Raw genomic sequence first — 16,042 nt, 5'->3', positions numbered from 1 at the left:
AATCTGAGAAGACAGCAGGCGACCCAGGCTGGGCTCACACTGAGCTGTTGTGTCTCTCTCTCAGTCTCTGGCTGTCACTCAGCTCACAGTTTCACCTCCATCAGACGCACCAACGCGAACAGGACACCTCTCAGCCAACATGAACCTTTTCTGCTTCTCACTGGTAGGAGACGCACTTTTCTTTCTGTACTTATTTAAGAAGCTGTGTGTGAGTAGCTGAGGAACAGAGAAGGATGTAAATGTGATGCAATGTAAATGTGAGCTCCAAAGGTACACACTGAGTATCTGTAAATCCAAACAGGCTGTGTAAGCCATTATGTGTAGGAAACTACACAGATCACGCAAGTTTGTTTTTTTGTTTTTTTTTTTTGTTTAGTTTTTTTCATCATTGAGTGCTTCTCAATAAGATGACCATTATCCAAAGACAGGTCACAGCAACTCTAGCAAGACACTTTTATTTTCTTGTTTGTAGTTAAATCATTGACCCACTGACTGTTAACCACTGGAAATATCCTCCTGATATTTAGTTGCTCTTTTTGTACAATCCACATCTCACTTGTCTCAAATTGAATATTGAATATTACATAGTAGTACTATTATTGTGACCTTTAATCTGTAGTTTACGCAGTTGGTTGCCGTTTTCATGCGCACAAGTAATGCTGCAGGAGAGAGTGAAATAGACAGTATTGATAAGTGAGGGGGAAAGGACTTACAACAATAACTGCAGGCACACACATACACATACACATGCACCACACACACATATGGTCTCTCAGATGCTGCAGCAGCTGTCAGGCAACACATGGGCACAGGAGTATCTTACACAGAGACTTGACACTGGACAGATGCTGGGCATGCTGGCCATTAAACAGGATGATTAACTGACATCTTGCTACAGTAAACAGAGGCTTGAACTGTGCTTTCACTGATTGTCATCTCCGATTGTCGTTATTCCACATCACGTGTACAGTGATTTCCTGCACAAACACAAACTCATTCATTAGATATTAGAAAAAAAACTTTTGAATATTTAGATACATATGGTTTGGTTTATGTAATCAATTGGCACAAGGGTTAAAGGTAAAGTTTTATTAAAATTAATGAAATTATATAATTATATATCCACAATAAGCACAAATAAAGTAGTACAAATATCTGCAGTAAATAATATCCTCAGAGAGACTGGAGTGTATAAGTGTGTAGAAAGGTTAGTGTTTCCTAAAAAGACTGATTGTATACTGATGATCATTTCGAACTAAAACACCTTCCCTTATTGCCACTAAAAATGTCTGTTCACCAGTGCACAGACACAAAGTCATCCTGCAGACAGGGCGAGATGGATGAAGAGAGAAAATGATTGTGCGTTCCTCGAAGGAATCTAAACAAATTTTAATCCATACTAAAATCTGTTCTGAGGGATTTCAATCCTCCTTTACATCCATGGTTGACAAGCAAATTTATTGGAGCTTTAGAGCCGCGCTAGCAGCATATTCCTGCTGTCATTTCAAATTCTCATAACTCTGATGCTTTGCTTCTATAAAATGAAGATTTACATAGGCTGTGCTGTGCATCTGATGAGTTTCAGGCTCTGGGAAACTATTGTTGAAACCTTAAACTGATGAGTGTGTTTACAGCTGTGGATGATTTGCTTCTCAATTCCTGCAACATGAAGTGTGAGGTTTGACTGAGCAGTCACTATACGACATGAAATTGACATAAGTGCGTTGCCTGTAAAACCTGCTTGATATCTGCACACTATCTACTTAATCACAAGTTCTCATGATGTTTAATCCAACAGCATGGACGGAAATCCATTCACAAATCACCTGCTTCCAGATTTCAACAGTCTAACAGCTGTGTGTGTGTGTGTCTACATGACCTCAGGAGGGGTCTATGGACAGCCTGTATGAGGCAGTGCAGAGCTCCAATGATGGCCCACCACAGCCCATCCCCAGTCGCTCGTCCAGCCGCTCCTGCAGCCGCTCCTGCAGCCCAGCGGTCCTGCTGGATAACAACACGAAGTGGCGAGGCTCTGGAAGATCTATATCCATGGTGAGAGGAAAACGTTGTGAGTGTACAAAGCATCATGCATGCTCGCACTCTCACATCTCCTCACACATGCATGTTGCACAGATTGTGACCAGTGGAGCCACGTGAACAATCATGACCAGATTGCATGGGGTCACTTCTCAGAGGAATTGGGATTTGAGGAGTCCCACCGACCAGACTGTACCTATGACATAAATCTGATTGTGAAATGATGAACAGAGACATTTACAGCTGCTGCTGAGTCCAGACTTTTCAAACTTTTTATCGAACCTTGTCATGTAAATTAAATGTCCCTGCTGCCATATCACTGAATCTGTACATGAGAAAACAATGATTTATTTATCACATTAAAATGCTCCGTTTTTCCTTCAGGACATGCCTCAGACGCAGGGGACCAACTCTAATAAAAAGATAAGAAGGTGAGCTGAACATGCTGTATTAGTTGGACAAAAAGGTGAATCCAATTTGTATTTTTGTAATGTTTTCCTCTATTATTAATACCACTCCACTGTAATTGGAAAATGAAATTGCATTAAAACTTTTGTAATCCTGCCAGGCATGCACGCTTGCATGTGTCTGCTGTGCACTTTTTATACTGTTTCTTTTCATGTTGGGTGTGCGTGCAAACCAGAGCGGAGTGCTGCCCTGCAAGTGAAAGGGCTTTCTCATAGAGTAATAATATGGCTTTGAAAGGCTCCCTGTTTATTTTCTCTGGGGGTTAATACTGTAAATCCTTCCTGCAGTGGAACAGACAGGCTCTTCAGCAGTGCTCCCACCTCAACCTTATCTGTCATTCTGTCTGTTTAATGCCATGCTCTGCTCTCAGAAGTGGGATTGACAGCCCATTAGAAACAATTGGAAAAGCTTTATATATATATATATATATATATATATATATATATATAGTATATATAGATAATATTCTTTTTGACTGGTAGTGACTGGTAGTTTTGAGAAGCAGGGCTCTCTGCACTGTTGGACCAGCAGAAGGCAGATTATGGCTCTGGGATAGTTGGTCTAAGCGGATTCAAGGCCCACCTACTTAGAGTCCCCAGTTGCCTCAACACCTTTACTACCCCAGCTTTCCTTTGAGAGAAACACAACTTACTGTCACAGTATGTGGTCAAGACGAGATCTTGCTCTAACACAGAGTACATCGGTACATCATGAGTTCACTTTCTCATGATGAGATGTTGACTTTTAGCCTTATCTTCTGTGGTTCATTTGCTCTGTGGTTGTTGTTTTTCGCACGTGTCTTTGTCATGTGTTGTTGTTGCTGCATTCAGCGACTGTACATTACAGAGAAATGTCACAGTGGTGTTTATAATGTTAGTTAAAGGCAAGCATGTAATGTTATATCTCTGTTATTTTTAATTTCAGAACACATATATCCAAATCTGCATCAGATAATGAAACACTAGGTGAGTACAAGCTGTTGCCTTCGGATTAATGATAATGTGATTCATTTAAAGACTTAATTTAAAGACATAATGAACAAGATACCCTCAGAGCTACTGAGAAAAAAATCACATTTTGAGAGCTGCTAGGAAAATATTCTTGTCTATTATTCAGATTAAAACCTCCAACAACCTAGCAGTCTGCCTGTCCGTGACTCTAAAAATAATTTCATTCAGCCTGGTGTGTCTCTGTGGCCTCCATTTACCCCAACAATTCACTTCAAATCCTCAGTGTTTATGATTTGTCTCCCTCCGCTGCAGATAACCCCGGCTGTAATACCCCAGTCTGGCAGGCCGCCAAGAGCCGGGAAGATTTAGTCCACATCACCAACAATCGCAATGAAGGTAAATAGGAAATAAATAGGTTAAGCTGATCTATACGTCAACGTTCATTTGGATTCTCAGCGTGACGTCTGAAGACATAGGCCACGAGTTTCCAATCAATTCTCCACCAAAATTGCAGCTCAAACTGTTGTGTTTAATAATGTTACGCAGGCCAGTGATGATCAAACATGATGTTAAATACCTTTTTTCTAACTCCTGGGATTCGCACCAAGGTTAAAGAAGGTTGTAGTAGAGAAACAGCTTCCTGATTACAGTAACCATTTTTTTTGGGGGGGGGGGGGGGGGGGGGGGGGGGGGGGGGGTTCTGGTTTTTCTTTTGGTTTTACCAGTGTTTCATTACCCTGATGACATGTACTGTGAATTATAATATGTTGTGTCCCTCTAGAAATGAGGAAGACTAAACACAGAACAGAAACCAAAGGAGGGAAAGGAGCCCATCATTCCAGCACAAAGAAAAAAGAGAAACCACTCTCAAGCCAGGTTCGAGTAAAAATCTTCACTGCAGTCTTCTCAGCCTGTTTCATTTATCAGAAACTCCCTTCAACACACAGTTTAATGCAAATATGTTGCAATGATGCAAAGCAAAAGGAATGCCATGTTATATTTAAACTGAACTACTTGAAATTTGCAAATGCGCTTGCATTTTTTTGCATAGGTGTGAGTAACATAAAAGTATATTAAGGACACAGTGGGTAGTGTTTAACACAGTGTTAGTTTTGGTTTATATGTCAGTAGCTATGAGGGATGGAAGCCAAATGCAGACCAGCCAATCAGCAACCATAAAGACCAAGCGAGTGGTAAAGCATGAACCTGTAGCCTAGCTTGTGTCGTCTCTCTGTTACAGTGAATGTGACAACATTTACGCCCTGCACCACTGTTATTAATGCAGCACTGGATCAAATAAAATGATGTCCATCTCAGACTGCTGTATCTCTGCCAACCTGACGTTGGGGCAGCATTAACATGAACCTGTCGCCACACCACCAGTGTGAGACCCGTGGTCACATGGTGTAGCAGTCCATTTTAGGAGTTTCAAGCTGCCACCTGCTTGTGACATCCAGAGAGCCTCTGGTGGCCTAAATGGCACAATCGTTTAAAGCGAATGCTGATTGGGTTTTAATACAGTGCAGATGGCCCAAAGAGGTGTAGCTACTGCCCTCTGAGTAATCTCTGGGCCACATGGCAGAGAGAGATGTGAATGTGTATGTCTGGCTGTGTGGGTGGGGGTATGTGTTTGGGGTGGTGAGGGTTTAGAGGCCTCATGCCAGGTCACCCTGTGCCCATTATGACTAATGCCCATCATAGTGAGAAGCAAACAAAGCAGAGTTTGCCAGTGCTGGATTAGCAGCAGGTTTTAGCGCCTCTCAACAGGGCACTAGAGCCAAAAAGATCAGTGACCCTAATGGGAGTTGGTAGAACATACTGCATCTAGACTTTTTATAAATGACCACCATAAATAAACCAAAGTTCATAAACCAAAGTACTGGACAAGAAAAAGGTTTTGACCTGATGATGGTGCAAGATGGAAAACAACAAGATCAGTGAAGTTTCAATTCATCCTGATTTGGTTTAAATCCATCCAATAGTTGCTGAGATATTTTAGTCTGGGCCTCAGTGGCGTACCAACTGACTGAAAGCTAGCACGGCTAAAAACTGAGCCGTGTTATGTCAGAGTGATGAGATAATACTCTTTGTCTTTTATTAATGTGTCACAAAAGGTCTGTCAATGTTTTAATTCCCATCATTTTACAGATTGAGGAATTAAAGTTTACATGGGATTTGTGTTGCATCTCACCAGAGTGTCCATGTCAATGGAGCGGGGACAGAGTCTAAACCTGCCGTCAAAAAAAGCCAAAAGACAGGAAAGAAACCAGGTGGAAAGAGTGGGAAAGAGGGGTCAAAGAAAGGTCACAACTCCACAGGTAAGATTGCTCTCCAGAAAAACCCAAAGATAAAGACACTGTCTCCCCAGTCCCTATATTACACTGTCCTTTTTGACCTCTTGAGCATTTCTACCACTCTATGACTAAACTAGACTTGTGCTTACAGTAGCAGAAAAGTTCCGTGCAACATTTGTCAAATATGGCAATTCTAGTTCTAGCTTTTTTTGTTTTGATAGATTTTGTATTACACTTCTGCTTTTCAGTGTTGCAACAGCTTCAGTGTAGGTGTCTGTGGAGTCCACACAATGTAGTTACACAGGGGGCTGCTTTACACTTAACAAGCATCCGCTCAAACAACACATTGTGGTTTCAAAGGCAAAGGAGACCCTGCAAAAGTCTCATTGGTCTGCTTGGTCATCTTCGTATTTCCTGCTTCTCACTTTACATTGCTGCTTCAAAAACTGTGCAAAACTTCCGCTCACTTTCTCTGCTATTGATATGTTGTGAAGCGCATGTCTAAAGAGATTAAAGTGTTTTACTTTGTACAAATCTGTGGTGGTGCTGTGCCACTCAGTGGGGAGAGCCTTTGTGAAAGCATAAATCCCTTCACTGCAGCAGCACCTCAACATGAAGCAAAGGTCTGGTTCCAGTTTAACTGAAGAAACCAGTGTGAACATCCCTGACACTTCTCCAGTCTCAGCACATTCACAAATGTGACTATTCATTGATTTTTCTCCACCCTGTCTTCTCTCTCAGTTCACTCCCCACCCAGTGCTATGAGCCCACCCATGAGACCCCACTATCTGGAGGTGCCATGCAGATCAGACAGGAGGCCCTACCTTGGAAAGTCGTCCACCCTTCCCGCTCAAGAGAACACAACCCCGGGCCGCTATGTGGACATGGTCAGTCTACCTGGTGGTGCAACGCCCACTCACATCCACCACCAGCGCTGGAGCAACCCGGGCGACAGCAGTCCTGCCTGGGGAACGATCCAGCACACCTGTCGCAGGCCACTCACAGAGTATCGCGTGTACTCCCATGACTTCCCCGCACCTAATGGGAAGGAGTGCGAAGGAAGACAGCAGCAGGCCCAGGATGACAGCTTGAAACGGGACTGTAAGCCCCAGATTCCCCCAAAGGTGCCGCGGTCCATCACTGATGTGGATCTGTCAGAACCAAATGTGAGTTTATATTGTTCAGAATGTGGTCTCACTTTGTTTTTAAACAGCTCTCTTAAACCTTTTTTGCATTGTGCACATTTACACCTCAGAGGTGCTAAGCCGCATGGTCTTCTGAGGTGTAACTACATGCAGTTTCACACTAGTGGCCTCTGTGCAGCTTTAATTGAGTGTCATGCTTAAAGCTTTTCTTACCTTTGTGATGCCTTTTTAATGTGTTGTGCTCCACACGCTGTTACAATGTGTTTGAATGAGTCCCGTATAGATGTCACTGCATAATTAAAGGACAGCTTCACATTATTCAAGTCTCTCTTATACAGTGCTTACTTGCTCATTTGTGCGTTGTGTGTTGAAACAGTTTGGCAAGCTGCAATCATTCCTCCCATTCTTAAAATGATTTCAGTGTTATTTATGGGGGATAAATGGTCCACACTCTGAGCAAAAATGCATTCAAAGTTGAACTGGAGCTAATGTTAACAACTGGGGTCTGAAATGAAATGCTTTATACAGTCTTCTCAGGAGCAAATTCCCTCTTTGTGCTTCCACAGTCAGTGATTCCTCCCTGAGGCGTAGCAGAGGGGTAGTAATAGAAAAAGGAATTTCATACTAAAAAAGACTGTAGCTTTGGAGGATACCTGCTTGACTTGCATGCATTTTTGGGAACATAATGAGGACAGTGGCTTTGTCCCTGTATGGACAGGAGGAACAATTACAGCAAGCAAAAACTGTTTCAATGGACATGTGGGCATGTGAGTATTGTTAAAATTAAACCGCATTTTTCTCAGTCAACTGTGGTTCAATACAGAAAGTTCAGTGGTCACTCAGTGCTAATACCACACATAGTACAGATTGACCTAATAGGTCAGAGCCTTTGCGTGCACTTGATATCTCTCAAAGTATAAGACTCTGACTGATACCCAGTGAGCACGTGCAGTGTGTGCCCAGTGTGACACAAAACAGTTGTGAAAGCTTAACATGACTTTGGAGAAAATTGTCAGAGATGAAAAGGATGATCCGATGTAGAGATTACAAGATCTCTATGGATCTATAGAGTCATTGGTTCTTAGAGGTAAAATGTCATTTAATTTGACATGAAGCCTCTTAAGAGTATATCCAGAGATGGAGTGGAGGTCAATAACCTTTCTCTCCATACATCCTCCTTGATAATGTGCCAACTTCCCCACAAGGACACGAAAGGAAAAGAAAACACTTTCCCCAGCAACTTTTTAAAATATACTGCAACAAAGATCAGGTGACTTTGTCAAATGGTAGATATCTCATTTTCAACTCTTCAGATGAACAACTGCCTCCCCGGGGAGTTAGGAGCCTCTGAAGTAATAGATTAGAAACCTTAATCTGGATTGACAGGAGTTTACAGCTGATTGCAAGCAGTGGGATTAGGCAATGGTTTTGTCTGTAGAATTCCATTTTCTACAAGTGAACGATTCAAATGCTCCACAGTGAAAACACAGTGGCAAATCCCCACATGGCAACATCAGAGCCGTGACTGACAGCCTAGGATCCTGTGGGGAGTCAAACCGAATCACACTGTCAGATTCTCCGGGTGCCATGTTTTATAAGGAGGTTACAGGTGGTTATTTTATGTTTTTCAACTTTTATCAACAAGACAAATCTATCATGTGTTTTATAGTGAAAGGTTTCAAAGACATCAAATGAAATATATTCACCTCCATGTTGAGAGCAGAGAGTAAAACCGGAAAGTGTTTCGACATAATGAAGTTGCCTGTTTTGGCTGTTCCTCTGTCATAAATCAGCACTTCCTCAAAAGCTCACCCCACATGAAGAAATGAACGCATAAGAATAATTACTCCAGCATCATTTACCAAAACCAACTTCCTCATTGCTGTCAAAGGGAACTTTTCAGGGATACTGAACTTTGAATTGATTTGAATAGGAATGAATCAAAGATTTTGTTGTTGTCTTCACATTTTATCCATATTATTTAAAAACAGCTTTTATTGTAAGGTTTATGGGCACGTAGATTAATTGCATTGTCAGTTTGTGGATGTGGATGTAGCCCTACACCTGATACATTATGAGTCACCCCAGTGGTTATTTGAGTGACATTGACATATTTGCTGACATTAGCCCAACTCTGAGCTTAACCACCCACAAACATGTAAAACAGTAGCAAGCATAACACAAGCTTGTCCTCACCAGGATATCTCATGGGTTATAAAATAACAAATACCACACTGATAAAACCTAATGACAACCTTTCCTGGAAGTGGTTCATGATGTTTTCCTTGAGCAGGCCACAAAATGCAAACTCAAGCATTGGTATTTTTTTCTTTCAAAAGCGATACTGCAACAAGACACAGAGTGCCAATTGCCTCACATCCTGTGTTGTGAGGAAGTGGGCCAGTCAGCCCATCAGACAGACAAGCCTCTTGGTGTTAGTTAACGTTTCACCGTCAAGAGAGAGGGGTACAGAAAAGAGAAGAGCAAGGGCTGAGATTTGATAAGAACCTTAAAACAACAGAAAATGTTACAGAGGGCAGCATCCAATGTGTCAGACAAAGCGAAGAGCAGCAAACCAAAGGTAGGTGAGAATTATAACAGGAATCTGATTATACAAGTCATTTTGTAGGAAGCTGAGATGTCGCCTTTTACATAGTTTTAACAACAAGAGAGAGACAGAAAGAGGGATCATTGTTCTGACTGAAAACCTTCTCAACACATTTTTACTGGTTGTAGCTGAAATTACAGTGTAACATAATTCAATATACATTTAGGGTGTAAGGATAAATTGTACTTTATAAAATACTGATAGGCCACTCAAAGATTTTGACTTTACTTTAATGTTTTTGCCCAAATATATGCAATAACATGCATTTTCCAAATTTATTTTCACATTGTAAACCAGTATATATCAATATATTCAACCTGTGCAATGACTAAAATTAGAAGAAAGAACATCTTTAAAACAAAAGCCTTCATTTCTGCTGCTGCATTTGTGAAGAGTGGAGTAAAATGTGGGACTGTCAGTCAAAGCAGTCGACGCAGCATTAAATCAGTCCACAGAGGTCTGTCTAGGAGTTCATATTTAACCCAGGATTTCCAGGGATTATTCATTTATATAATTATTTTTGGTGCATTGCTGTGGAGATGATGGGGGTTTGGAAGAGATTATAATGACATTTAGTTCTATGAAAAACTGGGGGGAAAAAAGGAGAAACAATTAAAACAGAGGCAGAGGGAAGCAACTCTGAGTGCATGTGAGTTTTACTGATCTATTTATTTATACTTTATTCATACTGACAAGTTTGTCAATGCACTTGTATGGAGACAAATATTCTCTCTACTGCCACTAAACTGCTTTATGATTTAAGATTGACCTTTATTTGCTCTCATTCTGACACACTCCGTACACACACATACACACTTTTGTAGCTTTGTGCAAAAAATTAGGAATACTTTGGCTTTCCTTAATAGACAGACTATATAAAGTAGATATGGACAGCCCGATACACTAGATGTTTGAGTGTTTGAGCATTGAGAAAGCTGAGACAAGGACTCATGTACAATAACATTGACATTCATTCTGGTAAATCTTGCTACACAAACCATTCCAGTTGTGTTTATGACAACCTTTGTTTTTTAATCTCCCCCACACAGCGCTCCACCAGCTTTGGCAGGTTTGAGGGTCTCAGACATCACTCATCACAGGCCAAACCAGAGGAGAATGGAATAAATATGGTTTGTTTTCTTTTTTATGTATAATGACAACAAATGCAGTAAAAATAGCAGTAGATGTTATTGGTCAATAACATAACAAGTGATCCTGTGAAGGCATTGGTCCGAGACATTGGCAGTAAGAGTACTGAATATATCCTGATATACAAGTATTTGCAGTTGTAGTGCAAGGTGTTTTATAAATATTTGACAAGGTTCATCCTGGAAAAAACCCTGTGCAGCACAGGAAGTAATGCTTTTGACTGTATGTTTATGGAGCAGAGGTACAAGAAACTGAGTAGATGGGAAAAATATGAGTAGCTATGGTCTAAATGTATTCCCATATGCAAATGTAATATCTGTACATACATTGAATTTACATATATAAAATATATATATGCATATGAAATAAAATTGCAGAAATTGGAATAATGTCATATGTTGACATATATGTCTAGCCCATACAAATTTGTATGTTTCTGTATGTATGGTTATATAGCAGATATGTGTGTGTGTGTGTGTGTGTGTGTGTGTGTGTGTGTGTGTATACTTACATGTATAAATTAAATATATATTGCTAACATATATGCTTTCAACATGTTATTATGTTGTAACAATGATATACCCCCTTATAGGTGACGTATATGGCAACATCATTGTTGATATAGGGACATATATGATCCATATTACATTTCTGTGTGAGCTGTCTTTACTGCCACATATGTACTAAACCAACTTTCTGCACACAGCTCACAGAAGAATGTGAAAGTGCAGACCCGAACAAATCAGCTGGACTTGGGAAGAAGATGAAAGCAATTTCACTGACCATGCGCAGAAAAATGGGCAAAAAACACGCCAAGTCTTTCTCTGAGGAAACAGTAAGTCAATGGAAAATAGACACACAATCACACAAAAACAGCCTGCACTTATTATTTGATCAGGCTGCTATCAGACACCATGGATAAAGCTTCTTATCATTCTCACGCATAAACTAGTAATTCAAGGGTGAAGATTATTGTTTCATGTAAACACATCAAACATTTATGCACAACTGATGAAAAAACCCCCTTGGTACCTGTCACACAGAGTAAAAGTCCAGACTCACTGACATACATCCTCAGTTACAGCAAACCTGTGCTGTTTTTCTCAAGAGTCTTATCACTTTCATCTCTCACAAACCCACATCCTCCACTGTGACGCTGTTTCTGGCAGTATTTCAATGACAAGCTTCACTCTGACCTACACCAGAAAGTGCCCTCTTGCAGTTTTTTTTGTGTTGATGTGACACTAACGCACAGATAAGACGAAACTTTTGAGTAGCTTGTAAATTTCACAACCCACAACTCTACCTGAAGCTCTCTGTTTTAGTTTCCTTGTTGTCTTTTACCTTCACATAGACTCTTTCAGTTAGGTTACAGCAGTTTGGACATGTGTATATTTCATCCACGATGTATTTATTGATGATTGCAAGGTTTGCCTGTGTTATATAACATATTATAACTGTATGTCTTTTCTCTCCAGGGTGATGACACAGACAAAGACCCAGAGGCAGAGACAGAGAGCAGCACCCCAGCTGAGAAAAGCTCTGCGAAGACAAGCAACTCCTTAGAAAGTCTTTACAGTGGCCAGAGCTCCTCTAGTAAGTATCTGCACATGCTGTATATGAAGCACAGCCATATAGTGAATACCTATGTGGAGTTTGATCTTACTCATCTTATTTTATTTTATGTGTTAGATCACCATAACTGTGTAATCATGTTGCATTGTGTCATGTGTGTTGGTTCAGGTGGTGTGACCAGTGAGTCCAATGGTTCTGGTCAGAAAGACAATGTGACACTGGAGGAGGACAGCTCCTACCAGGGGCCGTTTTGCGGCAGAGCTCGTGTCCACACAGACTTTGTTCCCAGCCCATATGACACAGATTCTCTCAAACTCAAGGTAACACACAATACTGTTTGTGTGCAGTGCTAACATTGTGCAGTCTCAACTGAAAACTGTAGCAGAAATGATTCGTTTAGATAGAGATAATTATAATGCTGATTTGAAAGACAAGCGTTAAGCATTTCACTTGACAATTAGCACATATGCAAATCAACCACATCCTGCTGTTCATTTTTTCCTAGGTGGGTGACATCATCAACATCATCAGTAAGCCTCCGATGGGTATCTGGACAGGCATGCTAAACAGCAAAGTGGGAAACTTTAAGTTCATCTATGTAGATGTTTTGGAGGAGAAAGAGGAAGAAGAGGAAGCTCCCAAGATAAGGCAACAGAAGGTCTGCAAAAGACCTCGACCTAAAACGCTGCTGGAGTTACTGGAGCGGCTGAATCTTGAGGTGAGGGCAGGAGCCGTTCACCTGGGATCGCTCACTTGTTATAGTCTGGTCACAAGTCAGAGGGCTTAGATCATAACAGGAGAGCGATTAAAAGAGTAAACACTTCTTTCCTTAATGAGAAGGAACTCTTTTTGTCTTGTAAGCCTTATCAAGGACAGTGAGGTTAAAGCCAATGTACAACTGCTGTTTAAATACCACATACACAAAAATATACAAAACTGTACTGCAAGGTCAAAGACATACTTTTGAATTTCAACAAACTTACTACTGAAATGTTGCCATACTTTTATAACTCAACCTCGGATATAAATAGGTAGAAAACCTCATGTTACAGACTCTCTGTGACCAATTTGTAACCTAACCAATCTCTTTCTGCCACAGATGATCTGAAATCTGATGTTGGTTTTTATTGAGGTATCACAGTATATAGATAGTAATGAAAACAGTGCTCTTGGTTCTGCAGGAGTACGCCTCTGCCTTGCTGCTAAATGGCTACCAGACAGTGGAGGACCTGATGCACCTGCAGGAGAAACACCTGATAGAGCTGAACGTCAAAGACCCCGAGCACAGACGCAAGCTTCTCGCTGCCGCTGAGTGCCGCTACACAGAAGGTTAGGAACGCACCAAACTGTGACTGCAACTTGAACCAATCATAAGAGATAATCAGCTAAAGTGCTTATTAAGGTGTCTGTAGGAGGTCATGTACAGTGAGCTATGAACTACTGTAAAACTCTGAGATCCCTGTACAGGCTTACTGTCATCTTATTTTTGTAGCATGACATGCCACTGCACAGTCCTTCATTTAAACACAGCTGATTTTATTACAACAGCACATTACTAATAGTGTTTTCTTGATTGCAACAAGCATTTCTGACACTCTGTGTAGCTTATCACTAACTCATTCATTACTGATATAGAATGAGAACTAAAATGTTTTATTGCTTTAAAATGTAAAACGGCAGGTGGAAAGCTGAGACATTTGTGCCACACTGAATACAAACACATCCTGCACACTGTGAGAGGCTTATCAGTGATTTCCTGTTACTCAGATAGAAAGTGCTTAAGAGGGCAGAAGTTGTTACTGTAATCTGTTGTCTTGAAGCAGAAGGCTGATTATCGCAGAGCCCTGCGTGAATGAAAACAAAACTACTTTCCAGCATGAAGAAGGAACAACATTCACTCGCTAGTTTCTTTCTGTATTTTCATGTTTTATTGAATGTAACTTTAAATAGATGCGTACAAGGCAAATTAATCATTTTAATTTTTTTTTTGTTTGGGTGACAGTTTGACTAAACAGATGGCAGCGGTTGCAGCGTGACCCTGCCAAGCTTGTTGACTCACATGAGATGACAGTAATTTAATCAAGCTGAACTCCATTAGTGTAGTGCTTTTGCAACCTGGACACAAGGATTAGTAGCTTCTGTCAGTGAGGTAGAAATATTAAAGAATGGTGTGTGTCAGCTCAATGTACTCTTTTCTTTTTACTCTGTAAAAGTGAAAAATAAAAGTCTAAGAGGATGTGTGAGGTGTTTTGTGCTGCTTTTTGCAGGGTCACAATTTCAGAAGTAATTGTAGTATTTGGGTCATTTTGCCACTCACAGTCAGCCAACAACACAGCTGTTTTCACATTACGTTTAGCAATAACAACCTTATTACTAAAAATAATATACATTAGTATTGCCAGAATAGCAAACAAACAAATTACACGTCAAAGAGAATCAGCCTTACACATCTAAATATGGGTTAATTTCCACTGCCTGAATAAATCCACACAGAATTAATCTTCTCTCGTGTGGTTGGAAACAGAAATAGTAGTATTATGACATTTGATTTGATTCCGTTTGATTTGTGACCACAGGTGATGATGTCAGAAGTGCGGAGGAGAACAAATCCTCCCACAGTCTACAGGAAGAAGACAGTGATTGTCCCAGAGACTCGGGTTGCTTCATCCCATCTGAATGTTCAGACAGCAAAGAGGACGCAGAGCAGCTCACAGACGCTGTGGATTCATAATATGCTCATTTGTTAGATGGATGCTATGACATTTGGGATTCAATGTCGGGTATTTTCTTATGACAGGTGGTTTCAACAATTATCTTTTCATTTTCTCAAGATGTCATGTTAATATAAGTTATTCCAAAAAGCTAACCGCAAGCTTTTTAGAAGTGTGATACATATAGGAGAACAAACAACCTGTGTTCTAAATGTCATCTTATCCATTCGTCAGTTTATCAAGATAATGATCAACTTGTAAATGTTGAGTTCTGGAGTTGTTTTTTTTATGTTGTTGAAGAAGTGACATTTCATTGATTTAATGTCATTGTATTTATTGCATTTTAAATCATTCAGTGTTTTGCATATAATGCCTTTATTTATCAAAGCTGCATCTTTTTAACCTTTCTCATCACATCCAATCTCAATTCAACATCCAGTGTCACCTTTTTTTTTGTCCTGTGAATGAAGTGATATTATTGACGGGATGTTTCTGAAATGTAGTGTCTGAGTTTAGACAATGCATATTCATATCTTGCCTATAATGTATACTGTACAGGTAAACATGTATGTTATTTTATGAACGTGTGTTTGTGTGTGTGTGTGTGTGTGTGTGTGTGTGTGTGTGTGTGTGTGTGAATGAGAGAGTGTTTGTGAGAGCCTGTTTGTGAAAGTCAGCATTCGTCTGTTTTCACAACTTTTTGTAAATAAAATTAAAGAAATACAATTAAATATGATTTGTTGTCAGTTGTAATTATTTCACCTACTGCTGCAGTGTCTGATGTAGTGTTAATACTTGATGCATAAATAACAAAATAAAAAATATGATTTTTTTAAACTTGATAATTAAATGTTTAATTAATTCTCTATTTTAAATTTACCATTTAATGCATTATTTTCTTTATCTCAATTTTATTTTAATAATATTTCATTTTGTACTACTTAATTTTAATGGGTTTTTTTTGGTTTTTTTTTTTTTTAAATCCTTGACTGTTTTGGCTGTACCTGATTGGCTGAGAACACAGACACGTCACGAAACTTTTGTTTTCGTCGCATGCCGCCAGCGCTGATGGGAAGTGTAGTACAAAACTAAAGTCTGCTGCGCT

At 40.1% G+C, this 16,042-nt stretch overlaps 1 protein-coding gene across 1 annotated transcript; it reads left to right on the top strand.

The window, feature by feature from the left end:
• Positions 1–36: 36 nt before the first annotated feature.
• On the top strand, positions 37–15,108 carry samsn1a (SAM domain, SH3 domain and nuclear localisation signals 1a). The gene is made up of 16 exons (XM_071497359.1): positions 37–163; positions 1,885–2,052; positions 2,422–2,468; positions 3,430–3,470; positions 3,768–3,851; positions 4,237–4,331; positions 5,650–5,773; positions 6,491–7,031; positions 9,400–9,475; positions 10,552–10,632; positions 11,358–11,486; positions 12,130–12,249; positions 12,391–12,546; positions 12,732–12,944; positions 13,408–13,555; positions 14,803–15,108. Exons 1-16 carry the CDS (start codon positions 140–142, stop codon positions 14,955–14,957), a joined length of 2,202 nt encoding a protein of 733 aa, XP_071353460.1. The 5' UTR covers positions 37–139; the 3' UTR covers positions 14,958–15,108.
• The last annotated feature ends 934 nt before the right edge of the window (positions 15,109–16,042 follow it).

The sequence above is a fragment of the Trachinotus anak genome, unplaced genomic scaffold (assembly GCF_046630095.1).
Source record: "Trachinotus anak isolate AG129_WGS33_773 ecotype Australia unplaced genomic scaffold, CSIRO_AGI_Tana_v1 ptg000014l, whole genome shotgun sequence".
Taxonomy (NCBI): Eukaryota; Metazoa; Chordata; class Actinopteri; order Carangiformes; family Carangidae; genus Trachinotus; species Trachinotus anak.
This window is presented reverse-complemented; position numbering and strand designations above follow the sequence as displayed.